Source organism: Cherax quadricarinatus, chromosome 88 (genome assembly GCF_038502225.1).
Source record: "Cherax quadricarinatus isolate ZL_2023a chromosome 88, ASM3850222v1, whole genome shotgun sequence".
In the NCBI taxonomy this organism is placed as follows: Eukaryota; Metazoa; Arthropoda; class Malacostraca; order Decapoda; family Parastacidae; genus Cherax; species Cherax quadricarinatus.
In genome coordinates, this window is record NC_091379.1 from 1473586 (window position 1) to 1492776 (window position 19191).

A 19191-nucleotide genomic window follows, 5' to 3' on the forward strand; every position below is an offset into this window, starting at 1 on the left:
GACACAAGTGCAACTAATGTGACACTTATTGTGGCAATGTTTCGCTCTCCAGGAGCTTTATCAAGCCATTACAAACAATACATGGACACAGAGGGTATATAAAGGCTCAGAGTAAGGTGAATACTAGTGAGGTACCATTTGGATGTTCACTAGTGGAAGTAGTAGTAGTAGTGGTGGTAGTGACAAAAGTAATACAATATGGTAGAGCAATTAATTCGTACATGAGTAAAAGGATATAAAAGCTATTACTTGGGTAACATAAAAATAGGTTGGACAAATATAAACTGGAATGAGGCAGCTTGTTTCAGTGTTCACTCTCTGTGCTTTGTGTAGTATAACAGGAGAGACTATGTGATGGCAGGGTTTACTGTTTTCAGGAGGATTCTTGCTAAGACTTCGGAGATGGTGAAGCTGCCATTGTTTTGTTTAATTGTATTCGAAACAGCGATCAGTGCTGATTCGAGGCACTTGCGTCTGCGGAAATTAGTTTCTTTGATCACTAATTGGGCGTCTCTGAATTTCATGAGATGATTGGTGGAATTTCGGTGTTGTACACAGGCGTTGTTCAGGTTATCGTTCCTACATGCGTAAATGTGTTCATTGAGGCGGGTGTCGAGGTTTCTGGCTGTTTCACCTACGTAAATCTTGTCACAGCCTCCACAGGGTATAGTGTAAACTCCTGCATTGACTGGTTCGTGGTGCTTGGATTATGTCCTGGTTATATCCTTTATTGAAGTGCTAGAAGCGATGGCGACTCTGGTGTTAGCTTGTGAAAGTGCTTTTGAGACGTTCAGTGCAACCTGACTGTTGGGAAGAATTATAACTTTGCTGGGAGTGGTGTTGATGCGTGGAGAATTTATGATCTGAAGAGCTCTTTTCTTGCAGTCTTTGATGAAAAAAGAAGGAAAATGTAACTCTGTGAATGTTTGGTGAATGTATGTACACTCCTCGTCAAGAAACTCAGGACTACAAATTCGGTATGCTCTTAGGAAAAACCCGATGATGATGCCTCTTTTGGTCTTGGTATCTTGACTGGAATAGAAGTGTGTGAGATCATTTTTATTGGTGGGTTTCCGATAAACTTGAAATCTTAGGTTGTTGTCTACTTTGTGAATGAGGACGTCGAGGAAAGGTAGCTTGTCATTGGACTCTTCTTCTTGTGTAAACTGGATCGCCGGTTCAACTGCGTTGAGCCTTGCCTGAAGATCCCGTACATCAAGACGTTTTGGAGTTATTAAGAGGACATCGTCCACGTAACGTAACCAAGTGACGCTTGAAGGGATGATGTTGGCGAAGTGTTCGGACTCTAGGTGTTCCATGTATAAGTTGGCTAGGACGGCACTGATGGGGGACCCCATTCCCATGCTGTAGGTTTGTTTGTAGAGCTTGTTATTGAAAGAAAAACAGTTGAAATTAACACAGAGTTCAATTAAGTCAACAAAATCTCCGGGAGGTAGAGGAAGATTAAGGTCCTGATTGACTTTACGTCGTAGAACCTCGATGGCTTCTCAGGTGACCTTCTCAACCGCATCCGTAACCTCTCCATCCGTGACAAGAAACTAAGCAGTTTGGATGTGACTTCCCTCTTCACAAAAGTACCTACCAAAAAAGCCATCGAGGTTCTACGACGTAAAGTCAATCAGGACCTTAATCTTCCTCTACCTCCCGGAGATTTTGTTGACTTAATTGAACTCTGTGTTAATTTCAACTGTTTTTCTTTCAATAACAAGCTCTACAAACAAACCTACGGCATGGGAATGGGGTCCCCCATCAGTGCCGTCCTAGCCAACTTATACATGGAACACCTAGAGTCCGAACACTTCGCCAACATCATCCCTTCAAGCGTCACTTGGTTACGTTACGTGGACGATGTCCTCGTAATAACTCCAAAACGTCTTGATGTACGGGATCTTCAGGCAAGGCTCAACGCAGTTGAACCGGCGATCCAGTTTACACTAGAAGAAGAGTCCAATGACAAGCTACCTTTCCTCGACGTCCTCATTCACAAAGTAGACAACAACCTAAGATTTCAAGTTTATCGGAAACCCACCAATAAAAATGATCTCACACACTTCTATTCCAGTCAAGATACCAAGACCAAAAGAGGCATCATCATCGGGTTTTTCCTAAGAGCATACCGAATTTGTAGTCCTGAGTTTCTTGACGAGGAGTGTACATACATTCACCAAACATTCACAGAGTTACATTTTCCTTCTTTTTTCATCAAAGACTGCAAGAAAAGAGCTCTTCAGATCATAAATTCTCCACGCATCAACACCACTCCCAGCAAAGTTATAATTCTTCCCAACAGTCAGGTTGCACTGAACGTCTCAAAAGCACTTTCACAAGCTAACACCAGAGTCGCCATCGCTTCTAGCACTTCAATAAAGGATATAACCAGGACAAAATCCAAGCACCACGAACCAGTCAATGCAGGAGTTTACACTATACCCTGTGGAGGCTGTGACAAGATTTACGTAGGTGAAACAGCCAGAAACCTCGACACCCGCCTCAATGAACACATTTACGCATGTAGGAACGATAACCTGAACAACGCCTGTGTACAACACCGAAATTCCACCAATCATCTCATGAAATTCAGAGACGCCCAATTAGTGATCAAAGAAACTAATTTCCGCAGACGCAAGTGCCTCGAATCAGCACTGATCGCTGTTTCGAATACAATTAAACAAAACAACGGCAGCTTCACCATCTCCGAAGTCTTAGCAAGAATCCTCCTGAAAACGGTAAACCCTGCCATCACATAGTCTCTCCTGTTATACTACACAAAGCACAGAGAGTGAACACTGAAACAAGCTGCCTCATTCCAGTTTATATTTGTCCAACCTATTTTTATGTTACCCAAGTAATAGCTTTTATTTCCTTTTACTCATGTACGAATTAATTGCTCTACCATATTGTATTACTTTTGTCACTACCACTACTACTACTACTTCCACTAGTGAACATCGAAATGGTACCTCACTAGTATTCACCTCACTCTGAGCCTTTATATACCCTCTGTGTCCATGTATTGTTTGTAATGGCTTGATAAAGCTCCTGGAGAGCGAAACGTTGCCACAATAAATGTCACATTAGTTGCACTTGTGTCCTTTTACTTTACAAGTCTTCCTAGTTGACTACTGTGCTGTGTTAAACATTTTAGTATATAAAGTACAAATGTGTTCAATGCTAGTCTCCATAATTAAAAAAAAAATGCATTATGAATAAATAATACTCTAGCTGGAACAAATTTCAATTTGTAAGCTGGTAGGAAAAAAAAAAAAAATTCCATCCCAGATTGTTATCAAATTTCAACTTGATAACAGTCCAGGATAGACTGGAATTTCCTTTCATTATTTACAATGTGGGTTAACTGAATTTTTCTCACTTAAAAAAAATAAACTAATAAGAATTTGCCAAAAATGACAACACAATAGCAACACTTACTTCAGAAACCAGGTTTTCACTTTCAAATATCTTCCACTGAACAAAGTAACATTACTAACAACAGGTTCTTTCTTTGATAAATTTCCTCCATGAAATACAGTACCTGTAAATTAACTAAAATGCTTTTTATCTATGATGTGAAGTGGGAATGAGCTTAGTACACAGACATCCAATTACTGTATGTGTGTTTTAAAGTTATAGTATTTTGTTTGAACAAATAAAATGGTACATTGTTAATGCGATGTTATTTTTCACTGTACATATGAAACTTGGAGGGTAAATGAACTCTGAGCCTTCATTCACTCTTACATCTTAAATCTGATATACTATGACACAAAGCAAATTTGCGCGAAATTTAAAAGAAAAACAGAACTCTCAGCCGAGTTCTTAAAGTTTACTTCTACTATACCAAGACAGACTGGGCTTTCTTAACTAGAGCATCCACATCTTCCCTGGAATTAGATATGAAATTACGAGCTTTGATGGCCAGGAGAGTCCACTGCTTGCGAATCTCACTATATTTATTCTCCAGCAATATCAGGACAATGGCTGTGGCCCATGTAGTCTCATTCTGGAATAAAGAAATACTGCAGTCACAATTGTAGGTTGAATTCAATACTGGATTATTGGGGAGCTCTGAAGCTGTAGGGAGACAGTGCCTGAAGGAAGGGAGGTAATCAGGGTTGATCCAAGGAAGCCAAGTGGTAGTTCTAATTCCTTGGTTCAAGAGCTCTTTACTAGCATGAAGGTATTTCCTGTAAATGGAACAATGAAGTATAAATTACCTTCATTTGCTCCATTTGTTTTAGGAAATGGTGTAAATCAATGGAAAAGGAGAAATATGTTTGTGTACCTTTTTCTATTAATCAGACATAATGATTACCTATTTACTATTAAAACAAAGGTATATTAACAAAGTTCAAAAAATGAAATATAAAAATCTGAATACAATTTGAGTATGCCTATTCAGATTAGCCTCATACTTCCCAGGACTGTATGTGCATTTTAGTAACTGAAGTCCAGGATTATTACTGAACGTTGTACTTAGGTTTACCAACTTTTAAAACCAATATTTAGAAAGTGAGAGATTTTGAAGAGAAGTTGCAAAGGTAGATAAAGAAACATGGAAGGGTATGTAAAATAAAGAAATTAAGGGTGAATATAGGAAAGATCAAGGTGATGAGAGTATCTGAAAAATATAGGTAATGTGATTAGATATCAGATTGGAGGGAGGTGAAGGTTTTTAGACATCCGAGAGTGAGCTTGGTGGCCCGGTGGCCTGGTGGCTAAAGCTCCCGCTTCACACACGGAGGGCCCAGGTTCGATTCCCGGCGGGTGGATACATTTCGACACGTTTCCTTACACCTGTTGTCCTGTTCACCTAGCAGCAAATAGGTACCTGGGTGTTAGTCGACTGGTGTGGGTCGCATCCTGGGGGACAAGATTAAGGACCCCAATGGAAATAAGTTAGACAGTCCTCGATGACGCACTGACTTTCTTGGGTTATCCTGGGTGGCTAACCCTCCGGGGTTAAAAATCCGAACAAAATCTTATCTTATCTTAACCAGGTCTGTGAAAGATGAGGTAAGCCATAGATTTGACAAGGGGGAAAAAAGGTGGGTGGTGTATTGAGGCATCTGAGGAGACAAAAAATGTTAGATATGTAGGCAAAAAGAGGAATGGTTTTATATGGGTGTGAAACATGAGTTTTTTAATGTTGCAGCAAGGAGGATGCTGAAGACTGTGGAAATGTCATGTCTAAGGGTAATGTGAATATTATGCAGCTTGGAGGGGCGTCTGAGCTGTGACATCGGTGTGTCTCTGGCTAGACAGTGATTCAGTGAGTGTTGTTTTTTTTTTTTCGGGTCACCCTACCTTGGTGAGAGATGACTGATGTGTTAAAGTTAATAATAATAATCACAGGATTAAAGATACTCAAGAGATATTGACAAAAAGGACAAAGAGAGGGTGGAATTAGACAAGGTGCCACTAGAAACCAAATGACAGTATGAACCAAAAATGATGGAGGTTCTTCAACCAGAGGGTTTTGAGCAGGCCTAAAGTACAAGAAGGCCCCACTTATACAGCAGGTTAGGTTCCAGGCTTACTTCTATAAAGCAAAAATAACTGTAAAGTGAAACACAGCTTTTTTTTCACCTTCAAATGCATATAAAAGCCAGGTAACATGTTTACACTATCATACATTAAGTACGTAATAGAGGCAGGCCTAAAATACCTTAAAATAATTTTGCCCTTGGTGAATATACTTATTGTAGGAAGTCTGAATAAATGAAGAATGGGTATAATTAAAAACTGCTGCATAAGCAAAACACTAAAGCAAAGCGCTGTGAAGTGGGGTCCACTTATACGTACATCCAAAACAGAATAGTGTAGGGAAAGTCCTTCATAGTTTGTGCTTGTCAACTGTGGATGAATTTTTTCACTCACATTAAAAAAATTGCACTCTATATAGGAGCTTTATAAGAGAGCTTGCTCTATTTTGAGTGTCTGGGACACTGCAATAGTTTACCTTGGTGGGGTTGCAATCTTTGAGTTCAGAAAAAGGCAACATGCAGAATTTGGCTGCATCCTCCAGTGTCCATGAGCCATCAAAACACTGCAACACTACTATTGCCAGGAAATCCGCATCCACAGCCTCAGCCTCACCATCACACTCATCCTCAGCTTCCTTCTGGAATGTTATAAAGGCAACAAAATGTTAGCAATAACTATCAAACACTTAGGGGAAATTTAATAACAGATTCAACTAATTATTATTATATAGAGAAGCACCAGACTCATAGGGGGCCAACATAGCACCGGGGAATGGGAGGTAATCACATCTGATATAAGGAAGACGAACATAGCTTCAGCTTATTATATCGAGCCCTTGACATGGACACAGCTATATGTATTCACATCATCAATGCACACCCTTTTGATTACCATTTTGTGAAGCATCCAACTCTTCAAATATTTTACTGTAATTTTTTTTTTCCAACAAGTCGGCCGTCTCCCACCGAGGCAGGGTGACCCAAAAAGAAAGAAAATCCCCAAAAAGAAAATACTTTCATCATCATTCAACACTTTCATCACACTCACACGTAATCACTGTTTTTGCAGAGGTGCTCAGAACACAACAGTTTAGAAGCATATACGTATAAAGAGACAACATATCCCTCCAAACTGCTAATATCCCAAAACTCCTTTAGAGTGCAGGCATTGTACCTCCCATTTCCAGGACTCAAGTCCGGCTATATAAAAATAACCGGTTTCCCTGAATCCCTTCACTAAATATTACCCTGCTCACACTCCAATAAAAGTAATAAATAATAATAATGTGGAGACTTTTGTTTTTCTTTTTAGGTTACCCTGCCAGTTAAAAAAAAAAAAAAATAATGTGGAGATATCAAGTTTGAGAAAAATACGTGGTGAGAATACCATGTAGAGAATTTGGAGTGTAAAAATTAAAAGGTAATGTGAGGTGACCAAGGGTACAATTCAGAGGGCTGAGGAGAGGTTGTTGAGGTGGTTTAGGCATGTGGAAAGGTTGGACAGGGATAGCATACCCGGAGGGTGTTCTGGGCGTCAATGCCCCCACGGCTTGGTCCATGACCAGGCTTCGTGGTGGATCAAGGCCTGATCAATCAGGCTGTTACTGCTGGCTGCATGCAAACCAACATATGAACCACAGCCCAGCTGGTCAGGTACTGACAGAGTGAATAAATCTGGGGTGGAGGGAAAGAGGGGAAGAAGTCATCCCAAAAATGGTTGGAGAGAATAAACAAAAGAGGATTTGTATTTCAGGGGCTTGAGCATCCAGCAGGTGTGAGAGCCAGTTTGATCGGAGTGGAAGCAAGTGCATTTTGTGATGTGACATGCTGTCAAGAGTGCGAGCAAGGTAATATTTACGAAAGGATCAGGTGAATTGGTTAGCTGGGCTAGTCCTGGAGGTGGGAAGGGAAGTACTTGTACTCTAAAGGATAGTTGAGGATGTTGCAGTTTGGTAGAACATGTGAGCTGTGACAGCAGCATTCTTCCTGCAAGACTGATTGAATGAATGACGATGAATGTGTTTATTCTTTATTGGTTCAAAATATGTACTTCAGTGGGAGATGGATAATGAGTAGAAAAAAAGTTTCCCTGTTTTACCCTACTGGGTGAAACATCTAGGTTTTCCCATGATAATAGTGTCTCTGTAACTACTATTAAAAAGTGTTAGAGGGCAGTCTATTCAATAACAAACTTGAAATATTTATACATGTCAGTTATTTCTATAGTGCTTCATCAAACCTGAATACAAAAAAAAATACAAATAATATTGTATGAATCAAATACTCATTTAACCCTTTCACTGTAACAACCCCCAAAATTAAAAGTATTGACAGTATTGTGACTTAAAAACAAATGATAATCTTTTTTTTGAAGGTAATGACACCAAAATATAAAATATGACGGAAAAATTAAAGAATTATGCAGGTGCAAATTTGGTAGTATGGGCGCAACTTACTTATCGGCGATTTTGCCCACTTTGATTCCTATTTAAAGATTTCCATTACTCAATTCAACCAAAATCCTAGCTATTTCGATAGTATGTCTTCCATTCTACTGAGTGTGTGCATGAAACTGTCAATTCAACTATCAGAACTACCTTAAAGAAGTTGGTAATTTAGTCAATTTTACACAAAATTCAACAAGTTCCAATTTAAAAACAGAGTGCAAAATAAACACTATAGGTATGCCAGCAGCCAAAGCAAACTATCCTTTGATCATTACTCATGTCCCCCAGGTATCTCCTATAAAACATTTGCCCTCCATTTCAAATCTATCATCACTCAAAAAAAGTTGAAGTCTTACCCTATTTCTTGGCTAAAAAATACAGTGGACCCCCGGTTTACGATATTATTTCATTCCAGAAGTATGTTCAGGTGCCAGTACTGACCGAATTTGTTCCCATAAGGAATATTGTGAATTAGATTAGTCCATTTCAAACCCCCAAACATACACATACAAATGCACTTACATAAATACACTTACATAATTGGTCGCATTGGGATCTGATCGTAAACCGGGGGTCCACTGTACAACCAAGAATGATTGATCACAATTTAAGTCATCCAAACAATTGAAGCAGACCAAGTAAAAAGTCATAAAACAGACCAAGGGGGTAGGGAGGCCTAACCTTTATTCAGGAAAATTGCTAAAAATTTAATATTTCCAATACAGGCGCTCCTTGACTTATGATGGGGTTACGCTCCAATGAATCCATCGTAAATCGAAAATATTGTAAGTCAAAAATCGATAAAATAAATAAATAAATATCACTGAATAAACAAATATTTACTGTAATTAAATACGAGTATTGAAAATTAAATAAATGAATACAAGTTATAGACCTGCCGACTTCTTGCTAGGTAACAATCTCAAGTTTCATCTCCAAAGTAACTGCTCTTGCTCCATTGTAAAGTCGAAATATCGTAAGTTGAACCATCGTAACTCAAGAGGTACTTGTATTTTGAGCCCTATTACAAGCTACTTCGTCATGAAACTGACCAAAATCATTTCTATTTCACTAGTATTATGTTCCACTGTATCAATCGATACTGAGAAACGGCTCAAAAATAAAAAACCATCCTAGAAAACAAGTCGTCGTTGCTATTTTAAACCAAACACAAGGTTAGTTGTTTGCTTTCCCATTATGCACTGTGCACATTCACCACAGACACATTCTCTCATGTCTAGGCTAAAATTTACTGCTCACAGCATACACTGCAGGAGCTGTGCTTAAAATGCAGATCTAGTTGAGTGGCACTCGCATCAATGACACAGATCTATGAGGGAGACAGTGAAATGGTTAACTAAAATAAAATGTTAGAATTAAGGCCCAAATTCTACAAAAAATTATTTAGATATCTACAATAATTTATATATGCTATAACTAGAACATATTACACAGGAGCTTGTTATAGTAACGCCTACCCAGTTAGAAGTTCCGCTGCCTCCACAGCCATTTCCACAGCCAAAAGCTCCATAACTGCTTCCTAGAGCTCCATCTTCCCAGTCTAAAATTCCGTAATCATAACATATGTGTGAGCCGCAGCAAGTATCAGCTCCAAACGCAATCAAGTCCTGAGTGAGCAAATGACTTGGAGCACGACATAAAACCTGTTTAACATATAAAAAAAAAAGTGCGTTAATTACATTATTCATATTGTAAAAGCCCCAATAATATAAAAAATTGTGTATAATGCCGTTTTACAGAGGACTCCTGCTGAAAGAAACTTACATACAGTCTTATTTCAATATACTATAAGCATTTTTTTTTGAATGAAAATCTATAATGAAATTCAAATTTTCATTCCACTGAGCTTTTTCATTTTGTTTTAATTCCCCTCATGTATTCATGGGCCTTTTTCCTTTCCTTTCCATGATACTGATTACTTATATATTTTTAATTAAATTTTTTAACTCAGATACACTGTAGTATGTTTTTTCAGGACATTCACAAGCACTTGCACACTAAACCATCAATGCTGCAACAATGATACAAAAGAATGCTAAAGTTGACATTCAAGGGTGACAATATAATAGGCACTTTCCATGGGTGTCAACTACACTAACAACAACAAGCACTTTCCATGGCTGTCAGCTAGACTAACAATAACAACAAACACTTTCTATAGTTGTCAACTAGACTAACAATAACAAGCACTTTCTGTAGATGTCAGCTAGACTAACAATAACAACAAGCACTTTCTATGGCTGTCAGTTAGACTAACAATAACAAGCACTTTCTGTGGATGTCAGCTAGACTAACAATAAGCACTTTCTATGGCTGTCAGTTAGACTAACAATAACAAGCACTTTCTGTGGATGTCAGCCAGACTAACAATAACAAACACTTTCTATGGTTATCAGTTAGACTAACAATAAAAAGCACTTTCTATGGATGTCAGCTAGACTAACAATAACAACAAGCACTTTCTATGGGCATCAGCTAGACTAACAATAACAAGCACTTTTGAAGCATTCCCATGAGGTCTTCAACTATCTCTGACAAGTTTCCCATCTTAATGCATTTTAAGACTTAGAGATCTATTTAGCACAACAAAACACAAATAACTCACACAGGAGAGAGAACTTTACGACAACATCTGGGTCCAACTTGGACCATTTACAAATCACAATATACACTTGTGCATAGACAAACTTTATTTCTTTGTGCAGTTTACAAAAATGTAGTTTACATTTAATAACATATTAAACACAAAAGAAAGCGACTAGCATGGTGTGCATTTCAGGCTGACTAATCCTAATGTTCACGGACTACTTAAGACTAGACATAGGTTATTATGTGGTACAATTTTAAGTATGCATTATTACAAAAAATGTGAGGTAGCAAAAAAAAGTACACTTTTAGTCATGGTATTGTGTCTTTTTGTTCTCCATCACAACAAAATTGTTCTTACCATAGCCATAAAATTGACATCTTGTTCATTGTATAAACTTTGCTTCACTAATTTTCCACGTTGGTTTACTCCAACTAATGCCGTCAGCTTGGACAAGACACCAGTAGCCACACTCAATTCAATTATATCATTAGCAACATCTGTAATGTAAATGCATAATAAATTTAAATAAATAATTGGTAGAATCTATTCATACACTCTTCAATTCAGTCAGATACAAAGTCCATTCATTCCTACTACAGGTCAAGTTCAAAGCCTTGTAAATATGAAGTTCCCCCCATTGCTATGTATGTAGAAGAGATCTCTTCATAAGACTTGAGTCCACGTCACATAATGTATAGCCTAAGAGGCACGTTGCTGGTCATAGAATGGTTCATGAAACCTTTCACAGAAATAAGTTTTCATACTTGAAAATGCTGATTAGTTAATTGAGAGGGTCATTGAGACTGCATGTAACCTGGTTACAATCAGTCAAGAATACAGGAGGGCTCCACATTTTTGTTGGCTACATATTGAGACATTTTTCATTATGTTTCACCTGCTGGTGAAGATTACTGGCAAAACAAAACAAAAACATGGAACACCATAAAGAGGTGCTGTATATGCAGGGCCATCCTGTGCTTTAATCCCAAAAACAGGGATTAAACTCTCAGTGCATATACATTGTTTTAAACAGACAAATAGATAGAGGCTTGAAGTGTGGTCCTTGCATACAGGAGGGCCAACAATTTAACCACTCAGCCACAGAGCTTATAATATGATGATTACAGCCAGCATTGCTGTATCATGGGTGTACCAAAGCTTAAAAGGGTATGAGAATAATATATGTACCATGAAAGCTTCTGGGGCTCTGGGATGAGACAGTAGGGCATAGTTAATGCTGCTGATACAACAATAACACAGCAGTGATGGTTGTAAAATCATCCTATTGTAAATTCTGTATGGTTACAGAGTTAAACTTGTTACATGCCAGAGCCCCAGTTAGAATCCCTGTCCATTCTTTTGTTTATTCACTATCAGTCATTCATTCCAGCCTATTTTGAGTTTATATACTTTCTTGAAAATGTTGAAATGTAATACAGTATGTAAGTTTTACTATACAATACACTAGATCACTGATTATCTGGTGATCAGTTGTTTAACCATCAATTTTATGAAGTGGTGTTGTTTGTAGATAAATGGTTCAGAGAACTGACAGGATGATGAGTTAGATACTTTTGCAACACCTGGGTATCGTTATTGTGGAAACATTTCACCAACCAGTGTCTTCCTCAGTCCAATACAGAGAAGAAAGGTTGAAGATCAGGAGTTGAGATAATCAGTCCCTCAGTCTATAGTCGATGTGATCAGTCCATCAATCTTGATTGATGGACTGATCACATAAGTCTATCAATCTTGATTGATGGACTTATGAAACCACTGGTTGGTAAAACATTTCCACAATAAAGATATCCAAGTGTTGGTCTTGTTTCATCCAGTATTTTAAAATAGCAGTATTGAAAAAAAAAATGGGCAAGATCAAAGAAACAAAAAATAATGTGATCATCTGGCATTGATAAAACTTAGTTCCCCGAAAAACCCAAGAAATTGACAATTTACTGCACAATGCTTAAAAAAATATTGAGAAAACAAAAGTTACTTGCCTTCCTCACACAACTGCCATTGATTGATTTGGGCTTGTGCTGCCAAGAGATGAAGGCTTTTCTCCGCATCATCAACAGTAATGATGTCGCTACCCTTGATACTAGTATTTATCTCAGTGTCTCTAATACTGCCCATGACACTTACTGCCTTTACCTTCATAGGAGACATATGTACATAACTATTAAATCACAGTTTGATAAAATAATTTGGATAATCTAGTTGACCTCGACTTATGGTGGGTTGACTTTTGATATTTTGACTTTATGATGGTGCAACTTATGATAAAACTTATGATAACTACCCAACATGAAGGCAACAAGTCCACAACTTGTGTACATTTTTTTACTTTTTAATAATGTATTTAGTTAGTTCCAGTAATTATCTCTTTGTTTACCTATTCAGTGACAGTAGTAATTTTGTATGTATTTATTTACCATATCATATACGTACATATTTGACTTACGATATTTTTTACTTAACCCCATCGTAAGTTGAGAAGTACAGTGGACCCCCGGTTAACGATATTTTTTCATTCCAGAAGTATGTTCAGGTGCCAGTACTGAGCGAATTTGTTCCCATAAGGAATATTGTGAAGTAGATTAGTCCATTTCAGACCCCCAAACATACACGTACAAACGCATTTACATAAATACACTTACATAATTGGTCGCATTCGGAGGTGATCGTTAAGCGGGGGTCCACTGTACAGTACCTGTACAAAGAAAACATGAAATGCTCATACTGCAATCTCAATTTATAGATGGTTCATTATGTGTTTTAAGGCCTGAAGCCCTTAATTATACCCTTTAACTTTACAGAACTGATCTTACTTTTGATATAGCAAGAAATCTTGCATACAATGAAGATAATGCTAAAACAATGGTTGTTTTCCATTTCTAAGTGCTAATCAAAACAAGTCTCATTACTACAAGGAAGAATGGTAATCATGGCACTGGTCTGTGCAATTGCTTGATCAGCCAGGTTGTGATGGCTATGCAAGCCTACAGGCTATTAGCAGCAACAGCCTGGCTGACCAAGCAGTCAACAAAGCTCAGGCTGGGCTGTGAGGGTCAAAACACCCCTGAAACTTGTCACAGCTATGTAAAAAACATTAGCAAACTTACAGTGCTTGTAGAAGGCACCTTTGCATACACAACGAGATGCTGACCACCGAAGATAATAGGAGGAACTTGAGGAACGAGTGTGATGGTGGTGTTTGGCTCCACTTCGAAGACAAGTTGTACATTCTGAACAGTCTCCTGCACCATTGAGAAAATAAACCCTATAACCTGGAAATAAATCATAGTATCAGAAGGGTCACACAATTACTATAGTCATGGTGTGAACTCTAAAACTATAACACCCAAGTTATAACTTATGGTTAAATAGGCTGGAGAAAGAGGTGAACTATTAATATAAATACAGTGGAACCTCAAATATCGAACTTTCTTTGTTCCAGATGGCTGTTCAAGTGCCGTTACCGAATGAATTCATTCCCATTAGGAATAATGTAAATTAGATTAGTTCATTTCAGACCCTCAAAAATACACTTATAAAAGCACTTACAAAAATACACTTACATAAATGGTTGAGTTGGGAGCAGTTCGATATTTGAGGTTCCACTGTACAGGTGCTCCTCCATGGAAAAGTGGAGAAAAATCCTTCCTCTGTAAACCATGCGTGTCATATGAGGTGACTAAAATGCCGGGAGCAAGGGACTAGTAACCCTGTATAAATTATAACCCTGTATAAATTACTAACTGTAAAAAGAAGAAAAACATGTTTCTTCTTTTTCGGGTCACTCTGCCTCGGTGGGAGATGGCCAAAGTGTTGAGAGAAAAAAAAAAAAGTGCTCCTCGACTTACGATATTTTGACTTCACGATGTTGCCAAAGCAACAACTACTTTGGAGATGAAACTTAAGATTTTACCCAGCAAGAAGGAAGCAAGTCTGTAACTTGTAAGCATTTATTTTTCAATACTGGTATTTAGTTAGTTACAGTAATTACAGTGGTCCCCCCCCATGTCTGTAGAGATACTCTGCAAGACCTACTGTGGATACCTGAAACCGTGGATAGTAGTGAACCCTATATGTCATTTTGTTTACATACATAACTATGATAAAGTTTAATTGATAAATTATTCACAAAAAGTTGAGAATTAAAAATTTTTCACTGAAGGGAAATACTTCACTGCTTCTCTTAGTCTTTGAAGAACTGCCAGCATCACTAATTTTGTGCTCTGGGATCATTATTAAGCAAAATTAAGAGTTATTTTCGGGCCACGGTAAACCTGGATAACTGAAACTGCGGAAGCTGAAACCCCAGGTATGGGGTTCTACTGTATTTGTTTATGTACAGCCTCTCCTCACTTAGCGATGTACTCATTTACCGACGACTCAGACTTACAACGGGCTCTCTGATAAGTATGCATACCTAAATAATGTATATTAAGAGCTGATTTCCTCTATTCTGTTTATTAAAATATACAGTACAATACTTCATAAACATTTAAATGTATACCAGAAATGTTATAAATAGTTCAAAGGTGACATTAAAATAATATCAAAGATGGTTGACACAAACTCACTACAATTATAATATGCTTCTCACTTAGCAGTAAATTCGTTTACCGATGTGGTCTTAGGAACGGAACCCCATCGTCAAGTGAGGAGAGGCTGTATTTGTTTATGTACTTTTTCACTGACAGTAGTTATTTATTTACTTGTATATAATATATTCATATCCGACTCATGATAATTTCAACTTACGACAGGTTTGTAGGAACATAACCCCCATCATAAGTTGAGGAGCACCTGTACAGTGATGGAAGCTGCACATAAGCAAGACAAGGAAAGATACAAATTTACTGACACGTTTACCTTGTCTTGAATTTGCTCCGGTTGCAGCACAATTTCTGAGCGGCCACGACCGGCCCTGGCTACTCCGCTTATTAGGATGGTGGATGCTCCTTCACCAACACCCACTGCAAAAACTCGAGTTTCGTGGGCATTACGTCCCACCAGTTGAATCACCTCATCCACATTATATATATCTCCATCAGAGATCAAGAGAATCTGAAGTAAATTGGAGATAAAACTTCACTGTACGAAAATACTCAAAACATCGTGAAATATCAAACTAGCTGGTAATCAGTTGCCTGTCATTTTATCCAATTTTCAGATCAGCTGTTCAAAAGTGATATCTAGTTAATCAGTGGACAAGATAGCATCCAGTGTATACACAAAATAAGTATTAACCTGTCTAAAGTATCCAGCCTTGGGAGGTTGTGAATATATCTCCTGTAAGGGAAGAAACATCTCAGTGCCTCCCATGTTAGCTTCAAGGGACTCCAGGTGTACACAAGCTTCTGCCAATGTTTCTTCATTATATTTACGGCTCCCCCTAAAAATACAGAACAAGAACAGTATTTGTCTAGGATATACCTGAGACTGTTCCATGGGGAAGTGGAGAAGAATCTTTCCTCCATAAACCATACATGTTGTAAGAGGCAAATAAAATGCTGGGAGCAAGGGGCTAGTAACCCCTTCTCATGTATGAATTACTACATGTAAAAAGAAGAAAACTTTACATTTCTTCTTTTTGAGGAGTCACCTACCTCAGTGGGATATGGTCAGTGTGTTAAAAAAAATACCCAAGACCAGTTTTGCAAGATTTCCTATTCACTCAGTCTGGGGCTAGCAAACTTGGTGAGCAATTGTTAATCCTTGTAACACTTAAGTTCATGATTTTACAAAGCCTTGACCACAACATATTGAATTTCTAGTGATACAAGGTCACCTAGTAATTTCCAAATATATTTGATACTGCAAGCAAGGGCAATGCCAAGGGAGGGAAAGGGGGAGGGTAAAGGGGACAGAAAAGGGGAGGCTGAAGCTGTTCAAAAACTCCCCCCACCCCCATTAATTAAAGCCTCCAGAAAAGAATTCTTCCTCTGTAACAACAACAACATTGTAAATAAAGAAAATGTGAGGAAAACTAACATTCCCCTTTTGTCCTATTTTTTTTATTAAGACATCAGCCGTTTCCCATTAAGGAAGGTGACCCAAAAAAGAAGAAATGCTTTCATCATCATTATCTCCCTAACTGCTTTGCTAGAAGCATGCCTTCACTACAGTTCAAAAACTGCAACATATCTCCACCCCTCCTTTGGAGCACAAACGCTGTACTTTCCACCTCCAGGATTCAACTCCGGTTAACTGGTTGCACTATCTGATGGTATTATAAAACATTCCCGTTATATTAACTCCCAAACTTACTCTGGGAAAAGGAATGAGAAATCAGTGCCAAATGTGACGATGTTAAACAAGCAGTCCATGGGTAAACTCTTGAGGAACAACAGAAGAGCTACTCTTGTACATTTGATGTTCTTGCCTACCATGCTTTCTGAAAGTAAAGATCAAATATAATGCTGTACTCTACTGGGAATGACAATGCAGTATTCTGCAATAATTATAAAACAAAATAAACTCTGAATATAAGTAGCCAGCTCTCTTATACCATATATGTACATACGTATTTATTGTAACACCATTGCCAGAATGTACAAATGAGCAAAATAAGAAAATTTCTTAATTCTCATTAATGCAACATTGAATCATTCACTATATACACAGAACTATCAGAAAGGGATTGGAAGGAAGGGATATTCACATTCAATCCAAATAAGGGGAGGCTAAGTGCAGTTTCTTGGATTAAGAGCCCCTCAAGGGTGACCCACTTTTGGCTCACCCAAAGAACAAAATATAGTACACTGATATCATACAATATTTAGCTGGACCAAGAATGGTATGTAACTGTTAACAAGATGGTGTAAATACCACCTAGATAAGTGTCAGAGGCCCAAGACTGTTCAACTGCCCCCTCCCCAGCATACATAAGGTGGATTACCAATACACCCCTGGCTGTCTTCAAGAGGGAGCTGGACAGGTACCTAAAGGCAGTACCTAACCAGCCAGGCTGAGGTTCATACGTCACTTTACGTAAGGCCAGCCATAACAGCCTGGTTGATCAGACCCTGAACCACCACGAGGCCTGGTCATGGACCGGGCCCTGGGAGCGCTGACTCCCAGAACACCCTCCAGGTATATGCCTTAGATACCTTAGAGCAAGGGGCTAGTAACCCCTTCTGTATATATTACTAAATGTAAAAGGAGAAACTTTTGTTTTTCCTTTTGGGCCACGCCACCTCGGTGGGATACGGCTGGTGTGTTGAAAGAAAGAAAGAATTTACTCCACATCTGGATGTCTTTCCACTAATGCCTGGGAATCACAACTGAAATGATACATCAAACTGAAACATCCTTCACTACACTGCACATTACACCTCCAGAACTTTAATCTAACCAAATACATGGAAATTTTTTTTACATGGGACTACCTACAAAGGGAAGGTAAAAAATCATGTGAAAGCTAAGACTCAGATACCAAAATATAAAAGTACTCATTTACTTATAGCATTTGTTAAAGGCTTACCTGAGCAATCGATGAAAAAAATTATTTCATTCTTGTTGGAGTAGCTATTGGCTGGGATTTCTGGGAAGATGTTAATCATGATCAAGTTGTCATTCATAAACCCACTGGAAGTGTGGTCACCAACCTCTTGCAGTACATGAGTCTTGTAAGGATTACTGTAGTAGATTACCAGACTCCAATCATGATCACATATGATGTCTCCATCTTGTGTTACCTGTTTCATGAATAACAAATTATTGGGAGGGCATTTTAATAAGTCAAAATCAACACTAGATTAGATTAAATTAGATAAAATTCTTTATTTCAACATGATACAATATTTGTAAGGTGAATGACATTTAGGTGTGCATGCAGCAAGTCCTGTAATATGTAGAGCTTTTCAGGCAAACTTGAGACTAGCTTAAGATTAATAAGACAATGACTAACCGAGTGTCTCTATATACAGTGTCTTGGGTGGTTGTAAATATAATACCCTTTTTTGTTTTATACCACATTAGCCATTTTTCCACATGAAGACAAATACATTCACTATCATTTATTCAACAGCTGTCTTGTCAGAAGTGAGCAGACCTCCCACTTCTAGCGATCCTTGGATTTGCAACCTATGCTTCAAAGTGCAGACACTATTTCACAGGAGTCAAGCCTTGCCTCCTTTCGTAAGTGTTACCTTGTTCACACGCCAACAGCACATGAAATCCAAAATACCTCGTCTCCACTCACACCAATACAGCACACTCAAACATACCTGCTGGTAACTCAGGCCCTTACCACTCAAAACATTCTCCACCACTGGCCTCAATACCACAGTATCATCCATTAAAAATATCACATAAACACAGGCTAAATGAGTGATTCAAAAACTGAAACTAACCCACCTTTGCAGACTTTGTATCCTCACTAATTGTGACCATTAGACGATCAGTATGCGAGATAATGCGTGCAATTTCGTAATCGCCAGATATGTGACTTTCAATGCTCATCACGTATGCCTTCGTTACAACAACATACTTCCCATCATTGCATCCAGGGAGCCTATCTATAATTTTTAATGTTGTATTAATGGAATTAATTAATACTGAACATGAAGAGTACAAATGGCGTAAGATATAAAATAAAACAAAATAAAATAGTGAT

General features: G+C 38.1%; 1 protein-coding gene across 5 annotated transcripts in view; it reads right to left on the reverse strand.

Annotated features, from left to right (window-relative positions):
- Positions 1 to 3536: 3536 nt before the first annotated feature.
- Positions 3537 to 19191, reverse strand: part of LOC128698580 (von Willebrand factor A domain-containing protein 5A) — a 43684-nt gene continuing 28029 nt past the window's right edge. For 4 of the 5 annotated variants that reach the window (XM_070103828.1, XM_070103827.1, XM_070103829.1 and 1 more), the window contains 11 exons: positions 18933 to 19093; positions 18058 to 18271; positions 16842 to 16968; positions 15822 to 15966; positions 15444 to 15638; positions 13688 to 13852; positions 12563 to 12716; positions 10920 to 11059; positions 9430 to 9615; positions 5981 to 6142; positions 3537 to 4021 (listed from right to left, as the gene is read on the reverse strand). In XM_070103828.1, the coding sequence (XP_069959929.1) occupies positions 3854 to 4021; positions 5981 to 6142; positions 9430 to 9615; positions 10920 to 11059; positions 12563 to 12716; positions 13688 to 13852; positions 15444 to 15638; positions 15822 to 15966; positions 16842 to 16968; positions 18058 to 18271; positions 18933 to 19093 (1817 nt within the window). In that variant the 3' untranslated portion in view covers positions 3537 to 3853. Of the gene's footprint in view, positions 4022 to 5980; positions 6143 to 9154; positions 9282 to 9429; positions 9616 to 10919; positions 11060 to 12562; positions 12717 to 13687; positions 13853 to 15443; positions 15639 to 15821; positions 15967 to 16841; positions 16969 to 18057; positions 18272 to 18932; positions 19094 to 19191 lie in introns of those variants that run through there. The other variant, XM_070103830.1, reaches the window with a different exon arrangement.